This window comes from Meira miltonrushii (assembly GCF_003144205.1).
Source record: "Meira miltonrushii strain MCA 3882 unplaced genomic scaffold FA14scaffold_5, whole genome shotgun sequence".
Taxonomy (NCBI): domain Eukaryota; kingdom Fungi; phylum Basidiomycota; class Exobasidiomycetes; order Exobasidiales; family Brachybasidiaceae; genus Meira; species Meira miltonrushii.
The window spans coordinates 755,320-779,024 of NW_020289947.1; the positions used below are offsets into that span (position 1 = coordinate 755,320).

Below are 23,705 nucleotides of genomic sequence, written 5' to 3' on the forward strand. Positions count from 1 at the left end.
TGGCTTCGTACACTTTTCTTCCAATTTGCATTAAAAAGACGGGGCCGTTCGTACGCCTTTGACTTTATGCAAAAGAAAGGGAAACAATCAAAAATGTTTTCCTCAGCAACACGATTTTGTACGAAAATTATATTTTAACCGACTCTCTTTTTTTCGTATAATCGGTACATTGTCTGATTCGTCAATCTGAAATGAATTACAGGTGAGAAGGAGAAAAGAACAGGAGGAAGATAGATGTATTTGAAGTGGAATTTTGTTTGATTTTGGCTGCATTTGAGCGGTTTCTGGCAAGGATAAAGTTGATGATCGAAAAATAGAAATTGTCTGCGTCGTCCTCTTTCTCCAAGATTTGGTGTGATTTCCCAACCTAAAAAACGCAAGCAAAATATTGCATTTGTCACAGCGATTTTGGATATCGAAGAAAGGGTTTATTGCAGCCATTTCCAGCCTTGTGAAAGTACGCTCATGTGCTCTTTTTGCGTTCATCAACAGAGAATGATCCAGGTCCCATGTTGACCAACAATAACAATCCACCAACGATTGACAACGTTTGGAAGAAGTCATATCGTAAGAAATCGCGTGCAGGATGAGCTGAATGAACAGTCCAGAAATTGTTGACGAGAATGTTGAAAATGCTGAGCAAAAGGACTAAAAAGCTTGCACTCCATCTTGCTTTAAATCCAACGGCAACCATAATACATGCACCAAGTCCAAGAATTGAAACGATCACACGAGCGATTGACCATTGACCTTGCAAAATGAAACCCAAGAACAAAAAGATTAACAAAACACGACCTGCCAATTGGAAGTAAATTCTACGATCCGTTTCACTGATACTTGGTAATCCTGCGAATAAAGTCTTCTTTTTGCTCAAACTGTCGGATAAGACCATCAAAAGACCACCGATAACACTCAAATTACGCAAAAAGAAGTTCAAATCGAAAATCAATCCATAACCGAAACCTTGAACGACTACGACACCCAAAAGTGAAGCAACAGAAATTTCGGGATATTTGCGTGTGATTACAGCGATTGAAGCTGCAGTCATTACGATCACGTTTGTAAACAAAAAGATATGCGAAATTCCCCAAGGAAAGTGTCTATGTCTTTGTAAATAATATTTTTGATCAGACCATTGTGTAACGATTCGTAATGCATCTTCCAAAAATGTAACGACGATCAAAAATCTTCCTAAAGCTGGCAAATGAGGTTTGATTGGTTGTGTATATTGATCGATAATATCTTCCACTTTTGAAGTGTATTCACGTACTTTGTCTAATGGATTTTCCGATACGCCACCACCGTTGTGAGAGCCAAAGCCTTGATTAGGCCCTGATCCGTATGCAGACATGATGATTTTGCTTGTGCTGATAGTGGTATTAGAAGATCGTTCTCCAGAGGTTGAATGGGTTTGACAAGAAAGGAAGAATGATCAAGAATTCGCTTTGATTGCTTGTGCAAAAGCGTATGTCTGTCTTGTTTTGATCTAAGAACGTATTTCACAAGATGGTCGTTTGAACAATAACAATGATTGTTACTTACATACAAGAAACAATCACAAGTTCATTCTCGAGTCCAGCCCTCTGTGTGTGGTTGGGTTGCGTTTTTGACAGACAAGCACTTTGACAGTGCTTTGTTTAATTCGTTCGCCAGCCAGCCAAACAACCAACACTGACTGGCACATGCACTCATTCCCCCCTCGCCTTGACACGTAATTCACTCTTTCTTCTCTCTGCAGCGTGGATCGTACGCGTACGAGGGATACAACTTTTTAGCGTGTTTATCATTTGCGCCCTTCTACGCCAATGCATATGAATAACAGCTCATCATTTGCCTCGTTCAATCTTTCACTAGCGCATAATAAGCGAAGGGAGCATTTCAAAAAAGCAAGCAAGCAAGCGGCTTAAACGCAGGCAGCAGCACCACTTCTAATTTATGTACATACCTTCCAATGTATCCTACACGCCAAACCATGCACCTCATCCCACTTTTGATCGACATGGTTGATTCCAACATTCAAGCAAAAAGATAATGACGTTCCTGACTCAAACAAAAACAGTCTGAGACAATTGCACAAAAGATAAACAAACAAGATCGATGAGATAATAATAATTGTATACAAAGATTACAGAAACGATGAGTATGATTGTATGTTATTGGTGATGATGGTCTACAATTGCTCGTAAAAGAGCATATATGCTTGTGCTTTCAATACTTCTTCAATATTTGCAGGTCTGACCTGAGTATCAGAGGCGAAAATCCATCTACGTTCATCGGTCTTTGTTACGGTAGATGGAATAGGTTTTTCATTCTGTGTAGTACTACTTGCTTCCTTTTCGCCCTCTTGTTGTCCGATATCAGAATCCAAAGAAGAAACGGAAGATAGCGAATCGATACGTGTATTGCTTCCTGCAGCATTTCCATTTGTTGTCAACGGTGATGGCGTTGAAGCAGCCGTTACACTACCCTCCCCATTCGCCGAAGCGCCAGAAGATGCTCCATTTGTCTTCTTTGTCGCTTTCTCCTTCGTGCTCGATGATTTTGCTGTCTCAGTTGCATTGGCATGTGCATCTGCTTTGGCTTTCAGAGATTCATTCGCACGATCAGAAAGCACATACGCCGTATAATGTCCGCCGCTCATCGAACCTTGATGGACTACCACAGCGTAAAGCCTATATTTCGTCTTTGGTTGATATGCAAGAATTTCCGCTTTGTTCTCTTGATGATGATGATGTGGTCGCCAACCCCAGTGGTGATGATGATGCTTTTGAGATCCTTGTGATTCTGCTTCTTGTTGCGCTTTGAGTAGTGCTCTCGGATCGCTACTTGCTTTTAGCTTGCCATGTCGATCATACTCTTCCCGTGGTGGAGCCAGCCAAGGCTTCACATCCAAGTATTCCGGGAAGCTGACATAATCATCAATCTTTTTAAAACTAGTCGAGAAGCTGAATCCTCGTCCAGTTGCCTGAAAACGTTTAAAGTGAAATACAAACACTTTTGGCGTTTCTGCAATCAAGAATCGTTTCAAAGCTCTACGTTGAAGCGAATGAATCGATCGCTTTCTCCGTATAGCCGGTTGCTTTGTTGTCGCAATAGGTGCAGGTTTAGTAATAGAAGACATTCCCTCATCAGCATATTTGATCGAACGTTTACGACTTCCAGCCTCTGATGGAGTTTGTGCATTACTTTCCTCATCCGAAGATTCATCTGAAGATGGCTGGTTGCTTCCTCCTCCTTCATCTGAACTGGTGCTGGACAATGCTTTACCCAAACGCAAAGAAGCCATGATCGGCTTTGGAGCCTGTAACTTGGGCGTTTCCGATAAGTCAGACGTCGCATTCAATTGGCTTGCTTTAAGCGTCGCTTCTCGCTTAGGCTGAGGAAGTGGAGCAATCATAGTTGTCGATCTAGTCGGCGTTTCTGATCCAGTCTGCGCTTCTGTCGACGAAATAACAACTGATGGCGTTGATCCATTGACTGTTTGCATAGCAGAAGGAGATTCGCAAATCTCATTGTCACCCTGCACCAGACTCTCTACACTTCGTTCGACCGACGATTCGGTAAAAGGTATATCGGAGACTGAAGCTAACGAAGAAGCCGATGATCCGTTTGTGCTAGATTTGATACTTGATTTTATAGCTGCTTTTTGCTTCTCTTCCTTTGCTTCTTCATCCGATGATGAGTCGTCATCGCTGCTTTCCTCACTGTCATGCTCACCTTTTCCTCTCCTCAAACGACGAAGACGTAATTTCTGATCTTCTTCAGCAGAAGGTGGGTTGAGCAACCGCCAGCATCTCTTGCACGCAAAGCTATTCGAGCCATCCAAAACTTCAACGCTGGTGAACTGGTGCAATGCTTTAATCAACCCTGTACCGGCTTGTTGAGCTATAAGGTCCTCTGAATTTGCGCCCTTCTGATCCGAAGACACATCGTTCACACCTGGCGTTCGACTACGTCCCCAAAATAAGGCACCCAAGTTGGCTTGTTGAGGCTGCGGTGCTGCTTCCGTCAATAAGCTAGATAGGTACTTTGCATGCTTGCTCACCACCTTCTTCTTATGTCCACCAAAATGTAAATGATGACGATGATGGGCAGATGACTCGCTGTCATTCTCCGCGTCACCGGATCTCACTCCAGGAGAAGAGCTTCGCTTTGGATCCGAATCCACCGTATCCCTTCTTAGAGGACTGGCGGCTCGACTTGCTGGCGTACGTCTGCCACTGACCGCACGAAGCAGAGAGACCCCTGATTCTCGTTTCTTCTCTATTGGGGCATCGATCGAAAGCTTTTCCATAGCTTTTTCAGGACCCACTTCGGCATCCGACTGTTCCACATGATGGTCTTCCATCTGTTTCTTGATGAAAGTTTTGGCTCCCTCTTTACTATTCGCATCTATTCTTGCACGGTCTGCAGTTGAGCGTGGTCTGGATATCCCACGACCGATTCGGCTGTTCGAGCGTTTGACAGGATCATCACTTTGTTCTGTGTCACTATAACTGCCAGACTGACCATCCAGTAACATCGCCAAAGAATCTGCTAGAGGTTTTGATACCTCCTCTTTGCTACCGCCAGTAGCCTTTCCTGAAGCACTTCGACGCCATCTGTCTGCCATGCTGCGTATTCTTTGTCTCTTTCCATTCTCTTTCGCATCAACTTCTGGTCGCAAAGACAAGGAAATGTCATAGAAGTCTTCATACGTATGCGAAACATGACGACATCCTTCACATACGACAAAAGAGAGCAGTTTGCCACAGAACAGATTGTCTACTAGCGGCTTGAGGTTGTCATCGCGCTCATCAACCGATCCACCGTTCTGTGTGATGTATGGACTCTGCGATGCTTGACTTTGCGATCCGGTACTTTTTCTTCGCTTTTCGTTACTCTCAGGCGGCTGAATCTTTTTGATCACATCAAGCTCTTCCATCCTTAGCGAGTCCAACAAATGGCGCAAGAGTTCATGTCCATCTTGTTGTCTATATTCTCCGTATTGATCATACTTTGTCGATATTTCGTTCAGTAGTGATTTGGGATTGATTGAAGCCACTTTGCTTGGCTTAATAGGCGTCTTTGAATTGCGTCGATTTGCAGGATCCCAACTTTTTTCCATCACTTGTCTAAAAGCAGTATTTAGCGGAATATCCTTCGATTGAGGTTCATATTTTTGCTTTTCGTTTTCTATGCTATTCCGCCTTGATTGATGAATCGATTGAATATCTGCCGGCGTGGGGTTACAGACTGCTTGACTTGCCAAAGCTCTAATCGAGGAGGCCTCTATGGACGTTGAACCAGGTCTAGAGATAGCTTGACCCCATAGTCGTCCATGCTCCTCATCTGCCAATCGTAGAACCGGGCTCTTACATCTTGCATTGATCAACTCAGATACGACTGATTCTCGTCTGCTGGATGGACCAGGCGTGGGAGCAGGTGAGACTTCTATTGGCGAGAGAGAAGCTTGAGCAGCTTGCAAGTGAAATTTTTGTAAGACATGCTCTTGCTGTTGTTGTAATTCATCTTCTGTAGGCTGATAAAGATGCTTAAGACTTTGCGTTGCAGAGATTGCCTGTAAAGCCGAATTCAAGAAACATGTATTGCCCAAATTAACGAAACCAGGATGTTGACTAACATCGACCGAATTTGAACCCGAAGATCCAGCTTTTGATCGATTAGATGACATCTCGATGTATGCAAAACTTGCCTCTGATTCAAAGAATGTCGGACGACCGAGATAGTTTGTTGTTAGATTGCTATATCATCTGTGAACAAAGTTGTTGTGAGTGTATCGGAGGTAATGTGAATGTGATTGTTTGGATTGTCAACGCCGACTGTCCAAAGCCTGTGAATGAATGAATGCTGAGTATTAATGCCAGTCTTCAAGAGGGGCTGCGCAGCCGCAATGCGTTTCTTCTCCGCGGACGACCTTTTTCGGTTTTGTCTGATTGCAACTACCTCTACAAAATGGCTGTCTAGCAGCTTCAGTCTCTGCTTGTCCAGGATGACAACGATCAAAGCAGAAGTGGTGAGTTGGATGATGGTATTGATATGATCTGATGTTCAATCCTCTTTACAAGAGAAAGCCGCATTTTCGGACATATGTTTAATCCTTGACTTCCTTAATCCCTTCATTACTTACGACTAATTTATGCAATGCTGCAGCACATCAGCAGTATGTGGTATGGTGCACATACGCAAGTCTGTGCAGAGAGAGAGAGAGAGGCATGCTTGATGTATATTTTTGGCGTTTTTAGAGGCGCGGCGCACACACGCACACACAAAGCAAGCAATTCCCGTCCAAATAAGCAACAATCAAATACATTATAACCGGCATTTCGCCACACGATATTTTGAGTTGACAAGCGGAGAACAAGACTTTGACGTTAATTTACCCCAAGAAAAAAACAAATAAATAAAAAGCAATAAGTAAGGTACGACGGACAATTCTCGGTCAAAAAGTGCATCATCATCATCCGTGGACAATGTCAAGGTACTTTAGCCTATTACATACGCACACACTCAAAGAGAAAGGAACTCGATTGCGATTATGGAAAAATGACAAAAAAGGTACTCTTGATGCTCAAATGAAGAAGGGATTGTCAAATTGTCTTGTGTGTGGGAAAGGTAGAGTAAGATGACCCGAAAGTGTCCGATTTACGATCCTTGGTTCATTGTGCTAATGGTGGTTAATATGCGACGCCGTCGACAATCACAGAAAGGTCCGATAATGAGCTTGAGGGAGGATTGGAATTATTGAACGAACTCATCCTGGAACGTCTGTGGGAAAAGCGTCTCTCACCTCCCGAATGATGAGAACTGCTGTCAGGCTCTGATGATTCTGCCCTTGCCAATTCCACAATTCGACCGGGTGCAACTTGAACTCTAGCTCTTTTCTTGCCTGTGCTTGTACTGCTGCTGGGCGAATGTGTCTTGCTGCCATGATGACTTGCAAAGCTATGTTCTGATGGACTCTCTTCTTCTTGATAATATGTTACTTCTGGACTTCCTGGGCTGCTTGCAGAAGTTGGACTGCAGATCTTGTACGGATCAGAACGTAAGAAACTAGGCGTGCTGGATTCCAAAATAAAGCGTTCGGGCGATTTGTTGAGAGAAGACGGTGAAGAAGTCTTTGAACGAAGAGGACTGGAAGGCAGCTCGTACCTCACCATGTTTGGACTTCTCTTTTGGACGATTTCTCCTTGATTGTCCTTGCCGTGATTTGGGTCACTTTCTTTTGCAGTGATGACAAACGGCTTCAGTTTCTGCACTGAGTCGTCTTTTGTTTCCCTTCTGATGATGTAGAAGAGCAAAATTGTGACATGAAAGCTTCCCAAAGGCATTAGGATTGCCAATTGTAGACTACGATCTTCTGCTGTGGCCAAAACGAGAAACAAAGCCAACGATGCTAGTCCTGGAAAGAAAGGTGTGGCAAGTAGGCAAAGGAATACATGGAACGGCTTTTTGTTGCCGCCTAACCAAGTTCGTAGCAAGCAGACACTCAAAATTCTGTAATGGAGGAAATTCATAAGTAATCGAATTGACCATAAAGAAGAAAACAGTACTCACATATCTGCCAATGCTATTGCTGCATAGAAAGTGTATTGAAAAATGACTGCATTTCCCATATCTTGAGTGGCCCATCCAGGATCATGTTGCTGTGCGCGTGAGATACTTGCTGCAATCCCAACGAAGAAGGATACAAGTGCGGACAATGCCGTCAGGCTGAGCACAATCCAATTCACTTTTGTTTTGACGAGAATGGTGATGTAGAATGCATGTACTGGAGCGATCAAACATGCCGTTAGAGCGCAAAGTATTCGAACTCTGCAATGAAAGGTGTCGTATTGGTTAGCATTAGCTGAGAAGCACACGAATAAAGCAAGCTACTTACGATAATGGTTCTTGAATCTTTGCCAAGGCTGCAAGTCCTGCTGAGACGTCCGCATGATCGCGATGCTCGATTTGCCATGAGCCAAGGATATCAAAAGCGAGTTGCAGCGTGAGGATGGATATGAAATACGTGACTAAAATGCAGTTTCGACCTCCACGAGCTAAGCAGATCTGTAAAAGGCAACACGAAATGACATGATCAGTCAGGGAAAGCTTTTTTAACGTAATGCCCTGAATACTTACGACTGCTATGCCAAAGGCAATCGAAAAGCCAACAAGCAGAGTTTGTACCAATGTGCCAATGTAGGGAGACAAGGAGCTATCATAATTACCTAAAAGCATCAGTGTCCGTCTTTCAATTCTTCTAAGGATGCTTTGCACTTACGTGATCTGCTTTGGCTGTGATGATTCTACACTGTCATCTCTTCGAAAATGATGACGAAAATGGGCATGTGTCATTTTTTGCAAGAGAAGCTCAGAAGATGGAGGTAATTTTAAGACATTTGATAGATGGATTAAAGGCTTCTTAACCGGTCATGCAATCATCGGCAATCGATCAATGTGGAAAGAGTGTGTGCATTTCGTACGGTTGATAACAAATAGGGTCTACTATTCAATCCGGCTGTGAAAAAGCTATGACATGCTTTTGCCATTTCCCACCCTTTTCAATAAATTCGCCGTAATTGCTTCCTTTTCTCTAATGTCTGTACATCCAACCTCCGAGCCGAGCAGGAATTGCCATTATGCGAACATGCGAGCTAAGATTGTGTTTACGGAGCATATCAAGTGGTCACCAAAAGTGCATGCACCCGCCTTAACGCGTTAAGCTTTGCTAGGCTAGAAATACGCATTGGCCATTCTCTGCAAAACAAAAAAGTGATCAATCATTCCTTCTCTTCACCACTACCAACAACAAAGATAAGATGAAATATCAACCAACAACAACCATATAGCAATGACAGCTGCTGCTTCTACTCCGGCTGCATCCTCCGCTACGGCGGCAGGTTTATCACAAAGTGCTTCATACGATAATGGTGTGGATCTTTTACGAATCGCAAGAGGCTATACGCCCAGATCATCATCACCCGGTGCAACTATGGAGGCATATAGAGCATTTCGCGATAAAGTTCGTCAGCCTGTTCTATCAACGTATAATATCTTGGGATTCTTAAGTAGTGGTACATATGGTCGTGTATACAAAGCATCACTCAAAAACTTGCCAGCAGGTTATCGACATCCATCAGGACAGCATTCCAACTCTAGCATGAACGATGATGAGACATCAGGGCTGGTGTTTGCTATCAAGAAGTTCAAACCTGACAAAGAGGATCATGCAACGTACACAGGTATAAGCCAAAGCGCTATGCGGGAAATTGCATTAAATCGTGAATTACAGCACGAGAATATCGTTCAATTGAGAGAAGTTATTCTGGAGGACAAGGCGATCTACATGGTCTTTCATTATGCCTCACACGATCTGTTGCAATTGATCCATCATCACAGCACAGCTTTACGAACGCAAATCTCTCTACCCGTTCTCAAATCATTGCTCTTTCAATTGCTCAATGGCGTTCATTATCTTCATTGTCATTTTGTCTTACATCGCGATTTGAAGCCGGCAAACATTCTGCTCACATGCGATGGTGTAGTTAAGATTGCTGATCTGGGTCTCGCACGCGTTTATCATGCTCCTTTGCAATCACTATATTCCGGTGATAAAGTGGTGGTGACGATTTGGTATCGTGCTCCAGAGCTATTATTGGGAGCTCGTCATTACAATTCAAAAATTGATATGTGGGCAATTGGCTGTATTTGGGGAGAATTATTGGCACTTCGACCAATGTTCAAAGGAGAAGAAGCAAAAATGGATCCAAAAACAAAAACAACACCTTTTCAAAGTGATCAAATTTCACGTATTGTGGAGATAATGGGAATGCCCAATAAAGAACGTTGGCCGGATATTGAATTTATGCCTGATCATAAACATATTTGGTCAAAATTAAGAATGGAAAATTTTCCAAACATTTTGTATTCTTGGTATGAACAAAGAGCAAATTCATCTTCTGGTTTTGACCTTTTTGATGCTTTATTACAGTATGATCCTAACAAGAGAATCAGTGCAAAGGATGCTCTTATGCATCCGTGGTTCCAGGAGAATGATCCTTTACCAACGATGAACGCATTTGCTTCTTTGCCAAACGGGAATACAATCTACCCTGCTCGAAGATTGATCAAAGATGAAAGTGATCCAAAGATGGTAATCACACAACTACCTGCACAAGGTTCAGGCTCGAACACTTTGACCGCACAAGCAGGCGGAGGTACGATTCATTATGGTGCAGGAACAAATACGGGCGCAGGAGCGACGGCAGGTGGTGGTGGTGGCGGTGTACAAGGTATGATGGGAAGCGGAGGAAATGGAAGTAATTCACTTGCTTCGATCGCAGCTGCGGCTGCAAATAGTATGGCAGGAGGAGGTCAAGCACATTCAGCTTTAGGTCAACAACCTCTTTCGGCAAGCGCATTCTTGTCTGCCGTTGGACCTCCTGCTCCTCCTCCTGCTCCCGGTAGTGCAGGAAGTGTTGGTCCACCTTCTTCTCTCAATAGTGTCGGACCAAGCTCTTCTATCGGTCAAGCAACAAATCATTCTTCCGCTGCAAATAGCAATGCACCCTCAAATTCTAGAAACATAGGTGGTGGTGCAGGCGGAGGATCAAATTTGGTCGCTACTGCAACTGCTAATGCGGCCAATGCAGCTAATCGACAAGCTAAACGAACCAAACATCGTTAAATCTCTTTCTCTCTCAAATCAAACAATTGTATTTGTATCTTCTACACTCATCTCATGATAATTGTAACATGTGCTAAATCAAACTTGAGAGATTGAGAGTGCCGCGATTTCTCACCATTTCGCATTTTGTCCAGTGCCTGATTGATCCCAACCTGACATGAACGAATGTGAACCGGTGGCAGAATTGGCCGTGTTGGGCATATTGGACCAATTTGGTGTTTGTTGTTGTTGTTGTTGTTGTTGCATCATTTGAGAAGAAGAAACAGAAGGTGAAAATGTATTGAATAAAGGATGAGGAGATCCACCTTTTGATGGAGGTTGAGATGTTTGCGGTCCCCAAATATCAGTTCGATGATGATCGTTATTCAACGATCCTACTCCACCACCACTTGCATCATTCCATGCTGCTGCAGCGGCAGACGGTGATACATTTGGACGCGGTGGGACGGCTGAACCGATTGCACCAAAGGTTGCTTGATTAAACGGTGAGCCAGGCTGTCTCGCAGCAGTAGAATGGAAAGAGCCAATTGAATCAGATCGTGCAACTTGACTAGGTTGTGCGCCATTTAGCACTTGCAATAAGAGATGCTGGGCAGTTTGTCCCTCAGGAGTTGCATTTTGAGAACGTTCATTCAATTGGCTTGATCCGGTTACCGGTGGGAAATGGTCACCACGTTGCGGAGTAATAGGTCCACTTTGTTCACCGCTTTGAGTCTTTCTCTGATGGGCAGGGATCAAGATGATTTCATCTTCGTCTTCTTCATCGTCATCCGCTCTTAAAGCACTCTGATCTCCATCTTCATTCAAAGTTCTTGTCCTCTCATCAACTGCACGCATGGCCAAATCCACTGCATCTTCGCTACTCTCACTTGCATTGCGCCATTCATCGTCTGAGTATGGCCTTGTGATACTCGTATCACCAGTTGTCTCATTAGCATTGTCAGATATGTGAATTTGCATAGGATCCTGCAGGTCATTTGTGATTCCAAACGGAGTCTCTCCAGTAGCGCTGGCAAAGAGGAACATATTCTTTGCATCATCAAAAATCACAGGACTTGATTCAGTTTCTGCAATCACCTTTGCATCAATCAAGATATCAGCGATTCGAATCAATTGCTCTTCATTCGGGTGTAAATTTGACGTTGCAGATAACTCTATACGTCCAGTTTGTGGCGAATTCGAGGCAAGATGGGCCTTGACGTCATTCAAAGAAGCATTTCTCAAAGGTGTAAATCCACGCAAATCTCGATCTTCTTCGAAATCCAATCCGTTCATCCCACTTTGTCCTACAGAGGTACCCAGACTAGGCAAACTTTCGAATGGGAAGGCGAATCGAATTACATTGATGAAGTGCACATATGTGGCCCAAAAGTCATCTATTCCGCTTGCAAGTTGGGTAGATGCTTTGGCGGACGTTGCGGAGTCGGCTGATTCACCATTTGCAGAAACAGATGTAGATTGACTAGATTGTTGTCTGCTTCTCTGGATATAATTCATATGCAACTTCAACCATTTCGAGATCACACGTACTGCCGGTAGCATTCTTCTGAGCACAGCACTAATTTGGCGAGCGCTAGAAGGATTGATTTGTTGTGGCTTTGTGCTTGCCATTGCTTCATTCGTCTCGCTGGCACCAATCTCGAACAACACCCTCGACAATCCACAAAGATGAAGCAAGATGCTTTGCTCTGCCACAATGCTTGTTGTCGTCTGCCTTGAATCCTCTTTCGCGGTCGCATCGTTCCCTCGCCACAATCTACGTAACCATAAAGAAGCAGTCGCAGTGATGATCAGCTGCACGATTGTATCCGTGTGCAAGGCCTTTCGATGCAGGAGGACGGAGATTCTACGCAAGCAATGGGTTGGATAGGTTGACAACATCAACTCTTTCCTCCGTGTGAAGTAGGCTCCATGCAAAACAACCAAATCTTGCAGGACGTCAGACACGCTTAGATCGTTATCTTCTTCTTCATTTGTAGAAGATGAGAACAGCGAGTCGCCGGCACTGTACTTTCGCAAATTTCCACTTTCTTCCCATTTTGCGCTGGCTCTTCTCAGAGTCTTTTCCAAATTCTTCTTCGCTTTCTCGAACGGCTCGCTTACACAAAGCGCTCGGTAGTAATTATACACTGAAGGAAACGATTCATTCTTGTACGCTGCCAAAACGGCCAATTGATTCCATGGATTTCCATTGGAGGGAATTAGGTGTCTTGCTTGATCGTAACAGCTTGCTGCTTTGGTGAAATCTCGAGGACGAGAAGGGTCGAGGAACATCGAACCGGGGTGATGACCTCCTCTGCTTCCACCTCTGCCACCTCTCCCGCCTCGTCCACCACGATGTGGTCCGATACGAGATTGTGATGATTCGTCTTTTGATTCTTCCCGGTACAGCTCTCTATATCGTGCAAGGTCACCGCAGCTTATTAGTGCTTTGTGAATGATTTCGATCAGCCTCTGTCGGTTGGCAGGTTGTCTGGCCAGCACTTGTTCATCAATTCCAACGTCTATCACGCCAATGATACGTTCCATTCCGGTAGTCGAATTAGATACATCTCCGTTCATCATTCCCAAAGCTGTTAGATTTGGTAAGGCTTCTGTCACCTCAAAAAGTGAGGTTATCCTCGCTGCTAAATCGCGCCAGAATGCTTCCTCTGCTGCCAAATAAGATCGAAAAGAAGACGCTTGTTTGATATAGATCTGAGCGAGCTGTGCAAGTTGCTGTTCATTCCCTTTCTTCTTGCCATGTTGAGCAGCGGATAATTTCCCTTTTTTGTCTTTCTCTTGGCTATTTAGTGATTCTTTCAGCGTTCTGATCTTTGTTTCAATGGCTGAAAGCTGATCTCTATACAATTGAACGAATGGATGAGTTGTTTCGATCCAAATGCTGTTCTCAATTCCTCTTGTTCGTGCACTAAATGTATGATGAAACAATAACTTCAGATATACATTTCGTAACTCTTTCCTTGCAAATTCCAAATTGGGTTTTGCTGGTTTAGCATCATCTTCTTCCAATAGCCCTCTAAACTTTTGTTGAAATGCTTTTGATTCACGTTGTAAAGTTAAGAGTCGTGCATCTTTTGCCGATGGTTGTATATCACGTGGGTTTGTCTCCATGGCGAAGATTGGATTGAGAAATGTATGAATTTTGTGAGAAGAATGCTCTAATGAATCGAAAAGGACTTGGCTAATCGGCAGAGCGTGGCTCGATGCGATTTGCTCAAAATGTGCTTGTTTGATTCAAAGATTTGATTTTCTTTCCCTTTGTTGTTGCTCGTGTATGGCTGTGTATTTGCCTTTGGTTTCTTCTCTCTCTTACTGATAGTTGTTTCGGAGCACCGATATCATCATGACGCCATATTGTTCATTCCATAAGAATGACGCATCTAATATTCTCCCTTTGTATGATGTGTATTTTTCCTCGAACGGCTTGTCCAAATGAAGACGGCCTAAAAGGTAATTCAGGCAAAAGAGAGAAAAGTGAAGAGGTCGATGAGAAGGAAGAAAGGATTGAATCACAATAGCGCTGTTTTTGCCTTTCCACAAAAGTACCGCAGACAGATGCAGTGCTGTAAATTTGACAAGCCGAAAGATTACCAATGCACACACGCAGCAGCAGCATACAGTGAAAGCGCAGCGCGTGTTTATTATTCGAACCTGACGATCTCCCTTCATCACTTACATGGCTCCTTATTCAATCAGTCAAACAGGAGCCGGTGTAAAGCGGATATGATGAATAAGCCACTTTTATTGTTCAAGCATGACCAATTATCAAAGCTTAACAAATAGCCAACGGCTGCTCTTGGCCGTTCGGCGCCGGTCATGAGTGTGAATGCTGTTTGTCACGAACAAAGGGCTCTTAATACGCGTACACCGCTTGAGCCTATGAATCCGAGCTGTATACATTACTACGCCCACCTTTGTTCTCTCTTCAAGCTCAACTTTTGTGCGGCGCTTTAATCCGTTTGGCAATTCCTTTGTTTCGCCATGGGCGTTTTTTCATCTTTTCATTCGCCTTTGTTGTCTTTTAAAAATGAATTTTCTTTTGTTTTCAATCTGAGATTGTAAAAAGTTATCTTGTCTCAAATTACATTTGTCATCTCTTTTGCTTTCCGACTTCCAAATGACGATGATTTAGAAACGGATACCGAAAATGATTGAAACTGTTAACAAACAATGACTTCTTTTGTTGGACATACCTTATCACAATAACTACCATCCCGCAATCTTTCTCATCGTCAAACAAGAATGGCTTGGTGTCATGGTCAAAATGAGAGGCCACCTCCAAGTTATATAGCCAGCATTCGAAGCTCTTCAGCTAGTTCAGGTCAAAATGGTGGAAGAGTTATAAGGAATGGCGAAGGATTCGTCTTACCTTGGCTAGGGTTACGATCAAGATTATTTCTGAGCGTTTTCACACCTGCTTTGGCATCACTTTTGTTTGTTGGCGTTGGAGTCTTGTCATCCTCTTCTGATGCAAATAAGCGGGCAAACGAAACAAAGGATCAACTCATGTCAGCCTGTGTGGCTACACAAAAAGCAGCAAGCACTCTTGCAAGTATGCCATATTACTTTGCACAAAATTTCAATGAACAAACGAGTGAAGCAATCGAAAATACCGTTCATGGTCTTGCACGGGTACTGTTACTGGCAATGACAGCAATCGAGAAGATCTTGACTTTCATGGTGAATATGTACAAGAGCTTACTTTTGTGCTTCATTCAACTCTTGGTCAGAGGCTCTCTAGCGCTGCTCATCTCTGCCGTGGATGCTATGTCGGGTGCAGTGAACGATGCAGCAAAGGCAATTAGTGTTTCTATTCAAGGTTCCATCAACGCCATCAATTCTTCCCTTCGAGCTTCATTGGGTGCTTTGAACGATTTTGCCAAATTGTTTCACAAATCATTCACCATACCACAAGTACCTATACCCGATTTGAGTGCATTACAAAACATTCGATTACCCAGCGAAATCGATGGCGGGTTACGCAAATTGAACAGTTCACTTCCAACACTAGATGATCTAAAAGCAAAGATTGACGGTCTGATTCAAGTACCATTTGAGAAAATGAAAACAGAGGTCAATTCAACACTTGCACAATACGAATTTGATCGTTCTGTGTTACCAATTCCTGCGCAAACTCAGTTGACCTTCTGTCAAGATTCGATGGATTTAACTCCAATCGATACTCTTGCAAGTAAAGTTCATCATGCAGCAAACGTTGGAATAGGAATCTTGGTCATCTTGGCTCTATTGGTGATTGCATTTTATATGCTTTGGCAATGGTGGGAATTTAGAAGCCTAAGAAAACATGTCGAACGAACAATTACTGCTTTCAAAGCTGGGCATGATGAAAAAGATTCTTCTTTGGCTGCAATGTCCGAAGATCAAGCAAGTTTGTTCAAAATGATGTCATTCTTGCAATTATCACAACATGCTTTTTTAGCAAGCATCTTTTTGCCAAGAGCACATAGAGTCGGAATTCGAACTACAGATGGCATTAACCGATTACGTTGGTGGCTTGCATGGATAACGCATCCTTTCCCATTGGCGATTTTAGCCATGGGTATTGTAGGTTTGTTTGGCGTTCTGATTCAAATGGCTGCTATCAAACTAGGAGAGAAGCAAGTCAAAGGTGAAACGCTGGCAATGTTAGACGATAATGCTGCTCAATTACAACAAGCCGTCAATGATCATTTACAAAACATTTCGAAAGATTTTGCAAATCGATCAAATGCAATCATTTTAGATGCACAAAATGAATTGAACAATGGTTTACTCACATGGGTCAATACGACAACTTCAACGATGAATTCAACTTTAAATCAATTCATGGATGGAATTGCAGAAGTTGTCAATGTGACATTTGCTAATACGCCCTTATTCACACCTGTACAAACGTTCATTGGTTGTATCATTGGTCAAAAGGTTGCGGGAATCGAGAAAGCATTAACATGGATACATGATAATGCGCATGTCACATTTCCACTCGTAAACGATACCATGCTGATGTTGAGCAATTCCACCGTTCAAGAAGCATTACAACCTGCGCAAAAGGAATTTGCTGGAGAAGATGATTCACAGCCGGGGTTGCTAGGGTCAATTGCGGACGCATATCTGAATCACTTACGAAAACAAAGGACGATGTTTATCATCCTGATTGTGTTTTACCTCATCTTGTTGATCATTGGGACAATCTTTGCAATATTTCATGGTAAAACGGATATTCGTTCGTTGTGCAAGTCAAGACCTCGTGGCATTTCCATGTCGATGACTAACAAGAGCATCAACCAAGAAAGAAGTCATTTCTCTACACCAAGCGAGTCAGATCCAGTCGTGGCAAATTCACTTCCAAAACAACAAACTGGTCATGATAGCACTTTAGCTTATTACACCAATCGTGGTCATCAAAGCATTTCGCAACCTTTATTGCCAGATGTTGTATCATTGCACTCACAAAGGGAATTGACAGATGAACGTGAGCGGTATGATAGGTTCATCAAATCTCATGCAAAAGCATCAGGTGCTTCATCCAATACAAGAACGATTCCATCTTATCCGATTGAAATCTTGACCGGCTCAGAACATTCTATGAACAGTAGTAGAATCACTTGTACAGATCAACGTCAATCTCCTCGTTATACATTCGATCGTTCAAAGCATGGTTCAATAATGGCTGGAATCGGGTACAAAGGTGTTCCACGGATCCTAAGTGAGGACGAAAAGAGCAAAAATTCTTCATATCAGGTTTATGGTGAAGTGTTACCATACAAGAAATCAGCGAAGCTGGTCCAGCGTTCACCTACTTTTCCTTCAGAATGTTCTCCAACGTATGATACCTATGTGAACTCTTCAAGCAGTCATGATGCCAAAGGTGCAGTCATCTTTGACGGGGCAAAGCATAACAAAATCACCAGAGCTACTTTTGGTATTCATGATGATGTGAATGTTCAAGATGCACCTTTACGTCGACATTCGAAATCATCAGATCTGGGTGGCACTTCAGGCGTGGCTTTTTAGAGTTGTAAATTTGGAACTTGTTGTATGTTTACTGTATAATACACCCGATACTCAATTAATCTTGATTCATAAAATATAGTTTCGTTCTCTTTCGTTCGTTCAAGTGTTCATAGCTTCCAAATTTACTCATCACACTTAATGGCTCAGCAGTGTCAATCGCTCAAGGATCGTATCGCTCTGAAAACTGAATTTGATATATGATGGAATTTATAATACAATTTGTACACGACGATTGCGATACCTTGTCTGACAAAGCAATGGCAATCATTCTTTGGATGACTTCTTATCTTTCTTCTCCTTCTTGTCTTTCTTGTCCTTTTTCTCCTTCTTGCCAGTGCTTGTATCACCATCTTCAGCGGCTGCATCACGCTTACGCTTCTTTTTGGACTCCTTCTCTCCATCTTCCTTGGGTGCAACATAAGCTTGTTCACGTTCTTTATCCTTTCGAACTTTATGTTCTTCTTGTCTTTGTTCACGTTCTTGAATCTCTTTTGCCTTCTTTTCACGTGGTTTGAGGAAATATTCACCACTTTCGATTTGCAGATCAATCTTACTAGGTTGTTGTGCAGGTGGGAAAGGAGTGTAGACTTTCTTCTTTGGTTTTTGCTTCTTCTCCTCGGCTGTGTTGGCTGCGTCGCTGGCAAGTGGGGTTGCATTTGCTCCAGAAGTAGCATTTGTATCGACAGTCGGCTTCTTGCTCTTGATGTTACGTTTCTTGAATTTGGGCAAGAATCTTTCCCAGTTCTCTTCTGCCAATGCTGGATCTTTGGCCAGTTCTCGTTTGATCATTAATTCTTTGATATGATAGATCGGATGAATGTTCTTCATGCAATCGATGATGATCCGTCGTACTTCCTTCAATCCTTTATAGCCTCCCATACAGCTGACTGTATTTCCTTGAACCAAAACATAGCAGCCTGTAAGAAGTTCGATTGCTTTCAGGGTACTTCCATTGGGACCGATAATTCTTTGTCTTCTTTTGACAAATCGTTCCTTATTACGCACTAACCCACCAATCTTGATCACATCACTGGTCACATCATCCTCCAAGATGCGAACAGCTTGATTGTAAGGAACACTTCTGCTGAGCAATTTGATCATATCGCGTGCTTTGAAGACGATATATGGATCGTATGCTTTACGTGTGGTACGTACAGTCATACTTCCTTCTACCAAATCCAGTGTACATCCAATTCCATGCTTCTCCAATGCCTTTGTCACCAATTCCCAAATGGATTTCAAGTATCCTTCACGATATTTAGGAAACAAAGTAGCGAAAGAACTTTCTTCTGTGAATGGTTTCACATTGTCCTCTTGACCAATCTTTACCACTTCCCAATGATTAATATCATCTGTGTCCCATGGTTTCTCCTTTCTGAATCGTTTATTCTTGTTTACGGCTTGTGCATCAGATGATCCTTCTGCCACATCAGTTGAGGCCTCTTCAGCGTTTGCCTTTCTCCCGCTCTTCACAGAAGACATTTTTGGTAGGAAAGCCAAAGAGGTGATGATGGAAATGCATGTCAAATACGCCTCCTCCGAATCCAAGGTACATTATAAATTGTCCACAAAAATTCCAAAAAATCCTTTGCACGTGAACTCTAAGCGTGTGTTGTCTGAATTCATATGCATATACGCGCCGGCACCCCTAAAGGCCGAATTGAATTCAGGAACACACAGGCAAGAAGTCGTGGCGTGCTTATGTGTGTGGGTGGGAGTGTTGAGTGTTAATTGATTGATGCACGCTTGCTCCGCCTTGATGTGTGAGTACATGCTGCTATCATCATCATCATCCTTTCAGGGCGAGGTGGAGTCGCTGACTTGCATTTGATCAATCTCAAATCAATCAAGATGAGTACTGCACTATCTCCAAATGTGACTGGTGGAAGCGGCGTAGGCAACCATCGTTCCGCTTTTGGCGTCGGAGCGGAAGGAGGAGGAGGAAATTCCGGTTCAACTGCTGATGAATTAGAAGAAGAAGTACGCCGAGCACGCGAAGAAAGATTAAGGAGAAGAAATCAATTAAGCGGAGGTGGCTCATTAAGTTCAAGTAGCCGTCAATCACCGCAATTATCAGCTTCAGAATCACCTTCTCCAGCCAATCCATCATCTTCCTTATCAGGCGAAGAAACATTGAGGAAATTATTGGGAGAAAGGGGTATAAAATCACCAACCCTTGAAAGATCAATCGCTTCCCCCTCTATGCAATCATCTCCTGTCATGCAGCCAAAATCGAATTCTCTTTTGGATCGCTATGGAGGTGCTTCAGGTCCAACCGGTGTTGCCAAAGCAGGTACACAAGGTCAATCGGTCTCATTGGCTTCATTCATGGGAGGAAAAGCAAGTGGTCCTAGACTTGGAAAGCTGGCTGGAGACGGTCGCAATGCTCCTCCAGAAGCCGATTTGATTGATACATCTAGACATGCATTACCAGGGTTAGCGTCAGGAAGGCCAATTCCTGGTCAAAACACAAGTTCGGCATCGGGTATGGGCGCATCTCCTTTGGCAAACTTTTTGGAAGCAAGAGCGGCCAGCAAGACTGGAAGCGCCGGAGTTGCACCTCAAGCACGATCACCAAGTCCCGTCAAATTGGCAGAGAGCGAGGTGAAGAGATTCTCGTACACGTCACCAGCTGAACCACAACCAACAGAAACGAAACCATTATCACCTGTTCGCATTCCCAACAGCACACAAACGGAGAATGTCAAAACTCAAGGTCAAGATCTCGTCTCACCCCGACTACATGATGCTTCTACTAGTCCATTCAAGCCTCAAGACCTTCATGATGCAAAGACTTTGGATGCACCCTTAAAGAGCGCCTCACAATCAAAAGCAGGCTCCAGTGCTCTTTCACCTGGTTCGATCGTTCATTCTCCTACTGCAGATGCACTTTCACGTTTTCCTCCTGTCTCACAACACAGTCCTGCAGTCTCGCCTTCTCTTCCACAGGAGCCAAATATGTCCCCTGCATTCATGGCAACTCAACAAAACAACGAAAGACAGCCAACCGAAAGTTTGACACGTTTACGATCCAAGAGAATGGTAGAACAAAGAGTAAGAGAAGCACAAGAGCGTGGTCAACAGGAAAGTGGAGCTTCTTCCCCTGGCCACCGATCACCAGCAGCGGAAGAAGGATCTGCTCAAAGTGCAAAAGCTTTCTGGAGCGCTGGTGCTAACCAAATCAATGCTCCGCAACAAGCCCGTTCCTTGCCGATTCCTGGTAGGATGAGCAATGCATTGCCCGGTCTCGGTGGTCAACACGGAGGCAGCGGTGCACCTCGTAACCTGTATGCTGTCAATCGAAAGACTCCCGAAGAGGAAGCAGCTGCGTTTGCACAGCCTGTTCGATTGCCTGGCATGGGATCTGCTGCTAGCCCTTTCGCTGCACGAAAGATGACCGAAGAGAAAGATGATGATGGAGAAGTGAGTAAGCCACTCCAATCGCTCACTGCTGGTCGTGCGAGACCAAAGAAGGCATTCAGTGCAAGTACAACGACAAGATCGAGCGCTCCCGCTCCACAATATGCAACTTCGTCCATTGTCACCCCGCAACATGAACCTTCACCGAAAAAGGAAGATTTGCATCTTCAAACAAGCAATATACATGAACGAAAGCCGCAAATCAGGAGAGAAGACTCTGCATCTGGACCAGACTCTGCTGCAAAGATCGCCGATTCAACAGCCGCACTAGAAGCTTTACTGGAAGGACGATCGGTCAAGACGCCACCGCCAACAAGCTCGAAAGCATCTGTTGGATCTAAACAGCACGTTCGACCGAGTGGAACATTAAAGATTGCTCGAAGTCGTAGCGAGTGGACAAAAGTGGATCACTCTGCTCTTCTTCATTCTGCACCACCAATCGTTCGTGCTAATCCTCTGAATCGCAAATTGGTCAGTTTAGAGGTGGCTTTGATCGGTTCGAATGGATCTACAACAAGCTTGAAAGGTCAAGATGCTGCTACGTTGTACGAGACGGAAACACAAGTGATCACACATCGATTCAAAGATTCGGCCATGAGCGCAATCATCACTACAAACGTGTATGCCCGTGTTGGACGATTGTCACCAATCGTTACTGGCTCACAAGGAGCTGAAGCACGCAAATTGATGGAAATCGCTCAGCAGAATCGTGTTCCAGTGATTGATGCAAGACAAGGAAGGGAAAGCTTGGAATTGGCACAGGTATTGGGTGGCACTTTGATCACGAAAGAAGGAAGTAGAAACACTGGTCGTGACAACAGCGATTCAAATACGACAACGTTCCAAGTTCGAGGCGTACAAGGTGGCTTGTTTATCGATCAAGTGGATTCCCTGACAAGCAGCTTGTGCTCATCTCTTAGCGTCATTGTCGAATTGATGGGAGATGTATTCGTTTGGCATGGGATGGGGTCCGTTCCTGCGATCCGTGAAGGTGCTTTACAGTATGCAAAGGCACTCTCTCCGCAAGCAAAAAAGATTGCACAGTATGAAGAAGGAAGTGAAGATGAATTGTTCTGGACTTGCTTCGATCGTGCAACAGCATACAGTAATGCTTGGCATCATCAATTCTTGCCTCTTCTACGTGAAGATCAATTGGCCAATAGACTGTATAACCTTCAAGTGCAGGGATCTATTGCCAAAGTGACGGAGCAAACGCCTTTCTCAGCTTTGGATATTAAACGTGATGGAGTATATCTGCTACAACTACCGATGGAACTTTACATCTTAATCGGACCTGATGCAAGATCGCACAGAAACGCAATCGGAGCAATGATTGAGGCAGCTTCAGTATTATCACGCCATATCGCTCAACAACGTGGATCGACAATCATGACTGCACCCATTCACGTTCTCACTTTCCCTTCAATCGTACCAAGAGAAGTTCGTTCTGCATTTAGATATTGGCATGACGAACATTTGAACGGTAAACGTTGGCAAAGAATGCAACTTCGCATGAACATTACCGAAAAACGCGAAGCAGTCAAACAATTGGAAAAGGTCGAACACGATGTAGCTGATTTAGAGGATGACTTATTCTTACCTGTTGGTGTTGGATTGGACGATGTGAAGGGCATCGATGTTTAAATGGTATTCTGCCATATTCCTTCTCGAGCTATTTTTCTGTACCTATGTCATTGCTGTATAAACACGGTCTAGAGTATGATTAATGGTCTAATTTTACAGTTGAATTTCGCGAATGCCTTGTCTGTCAATCACTCGAACTTTCCATGTTCCCAAATCAACGATGAAACGTTTCTTGAGTTCATCAATACACCTTTTCAATAATTCCAAACCTTCTTGTTCTGACATATCCGGACGATGATAACGATCCAAAGTTCCCATTGTGAAATGTGCTCCGTATCCATGGGCGGCATATGGAACGCTTGCCAATGTGCCAAGATAATCGAGCCAGAAAAGTGCTGGACTAGAAGACGGTACATCAAATCCTCCTAATAGCAAATTGACTTGGTATGGCTTTCTTGATCGTAGTGATTCGGCAACTTGGGCACGGATCCAACTTCCTGCTGCCTTTGGACGTAGCTCGACGTGGTTTCTGGAGGAGAGGAAAGAAGTCAATATTTGCGTCGATCTTTCTAGCACCATAATCTCTGTGCACTTACCTGATTTCATATAGACGTAAATTTCTCTCTACGTATTCGGAGAATTGCAATGTATCTCCTGCTTCACCATTGTATGCCATTACCAAATGTTTAGACAAGACTCTCATCTTATCTTCATCGCCTTTCATCTTTACAATACTTCTTGCAGCATTGCAATCCGATGCAATGATCGTATAACCCTTCCCTGTGATTCCGAATGAGCACTCCATGATTGATATGACTGTTGACCTTGTGTGATGGAAGATTGATAAGATTGAAAGTAGCACTTGGCTTTAAGTCGTCGTAATGCCTGCACTTCCCTTGTTCAACACACCGCCCAACAGCCGCGCGTCTGGATTGCAACGTCTGTGCACTCAAAAGCTAAAAGCCTGGTTTTCTCCATTGTTAATGGAAAACACACGTGAGAGGCGCGAGGC

At 43.6% G+C, this 23,705-nt stretch overlaps 9 protein-coding genes across 9 annotated transcripts; 3 read left to right on the forward strand and 6 right to left on the reverse strand.

The window, feature by feature from the left end:
- Positions 1-167: 167 nt before the first annotated feature.
- On the reverse strand, positions 168-1,671 carry FA14DRAFT_162399 (SURF4-domain-containing protein). The gene has a single exon (XM_025499586.1). The coding sequence runs from the start codon at positions 1,349-1,351 to the stop codon at positions 464-466; it is 888 nt and encodes a 295-aa protein (XP_025352476.1). The 5' UTR covers positions 1,352-1,671; the 3' UTR covers positions 168-463.
- A 414-nt stretch (positions 1,672-2,085) lies between these two features.
- Positions 2,086-6,026, reverse strand: FA14DRAFT_162400 (cysteine proteinase). Its single transcript, XM_025499587.1, has one exon. It carries the CDS (start codon positions 5,672-5,674, stop codon positions 2,171-2,173), a length of 3,504 nt encoding a protein of 1,167 aa, XP_025352477.1. The 5' UTR covers positions 5,675-6,026; the 3' UTR covers positions 2,086-2,170.
- A 301-nt stretch (positions 6,027-6,327) lies between these two features.
- FA14DRAFT_175022 (uncharacterized protein) lies at positions 6,328-8,340 on the reverse strand (the record flags this gene model as incomplete). The annotated part of the gene is made up of 5 exons (XM_025500571.1): positions 6,328-7,497; positions 7,558-7,815; positions 7,883-8,052; positions 8,125-8,200; positions 8,267-8,340. 5 exons carry the CDS (start codon positions 8,338-8,340, stop codon positions 6,678-6,680), a joined length of 1,398 nt encoding a protein of 465 aa, XP_025352478.1. The 3' UTR covers positions 6,328-6,677.
- Positions 8,341-8,977: 637 nt separating this feature from the next.
- Positions 8,978-10,672, forward strand: FA14DRAFT_127039 (kinase-like protein; the record flags this gene model as incomplete). Its single annotated transcript, XM_025496774.1, has 1 exon — positions 8,978-10,672. One exon carries the CDS (start codon positions 8,978-8,980, stop codon positions 10,670-10,672), a length of 1,695 nt encoding a protein of 564 aa, XP_025352479.1.
- Positions 10,673-10,727: 55 nt separating this feature from the next.
- Positions 10,728-13,909, reverse strand: FA14DRAFT_85632 (uncharacterized protein). The gene has a single exon (XM_025503000.1). It carries the CDS (start codon positions 13,784-13,786, stop codon positions 10,784-10,786), a length of 3,003 nt encoding a protein of 1,000 aa, XP_025352480.1. The 5' UTR covers positions 13,787-13,909; the 3' UTR covers positions 10,728-10,783.
- Positions 13,910-14,917: 1,008 nt separating this feature from the next.
- FA14DRAFT_126849 (uncharacterized protein) lies at positions 14,918-16,882 on the forward strand (the record flags this gene model as incomplete). Its single annotated transcript, XM_025496764.1, has 1 exon — positions 14,918-16,882. A coding segment is annotated over one exon (1,965 nt), but the record flags the coding sequence as incomplete, so codon positions are not given.
- Positions 16,883-17,861: 979 nt separating this feature from the next.
- Positions 17,862-19,238, reverse strand: FA14DRAFT_162402 (putative KRR1-required for 40S ribosome biogenesis). The gene has a single exon (XM_025499588.1). It carries the CDS (start codon positions 19,169-19,171, stop codon positions 17,954-17,956), a length of 1,218 nt encoding a protein of 405 aa, XP_025352482.1. The 5' UTR covers positions 19,172-19,238; the 3' UTR covers positions 17,862-17,953.
- Positions 19,239-19,458: 220 nt separating this feature from the next.
- FA14DRAFT_85672 (uncharacterized protein) lies at positions 19,459-22,800 on the forward strand. The gene has a single exon (XM_025503002.1). It carries the CDS (start codon positions 19,541-19,543, stop codon positions 22,751-22,753), a length of 3,213 nt encoding a protein of 1,070 aa, XP_025352483.1. The 5' UTR covers positions 19,459-19,540; the 3' UTR covers positions 22,754-22,800.
- Positions 22,801-22,846: 46 nt separating this feature from the next.
- FA14DRAFT_165832 (putative multicatalytic endopeptidase complex chain PRE1) lies at positions 22,847-23,498 on the reverse strand (the record flags this gene model as incomplete). Its single annotated transcript, XM_025499980.1, has 2 exons — positions 22,847-23,222; positions 23,290-23,498. The coding sequence occupies 2 exons, from the start codon at positions 23,496-23,498 to the stop codon at positions 22,847-22,849; spliced, it is 585 nt and encodes a 194-aa protein (XP_025352484.1).
- Between the last annotated feature and the right edge of the window lie 207 nt (positions 23,499-23,705).

Coding starts and splice junctions, on each gene's coding strand:
- FA14DRAFT_162399 (XM_025499586.1), bottom strand. CDS start 1,351: ATGTCTGCATACGGATCAGGGCCTAATCAAGGCTTTGGCTCTCACAAC.
- FA14DRAFT_162400 (XM_025499587.1), bottom strand. CDS start 5,674: ATGTCATCTAATCGATCAAAAGCTGGATCTTCGGGTTCAAATTCGGTC.
- FA14DRAFT_85632 (XM_025503000.1), bottom strand. CDS start 13,786: ATGGAGACAAACCCACGTGATATACAACCATCGGCAAAAGATGCACGA.
- FA14DRAFT_162402 (XM_025499588.1), bottom strand. CDS start 19,171: ATGTCTTCTGTGAAGAGCGGGAGAAAGGCAAACGCTGAAGAGGCCTCA.
- FA14DRAFT_85672 (XM_025503002.1), top strand. CDS start 19,541: ATGAGTACTGCACTATCTCCAAATGTGACTGGTGGAAGCGGCGTAGGC.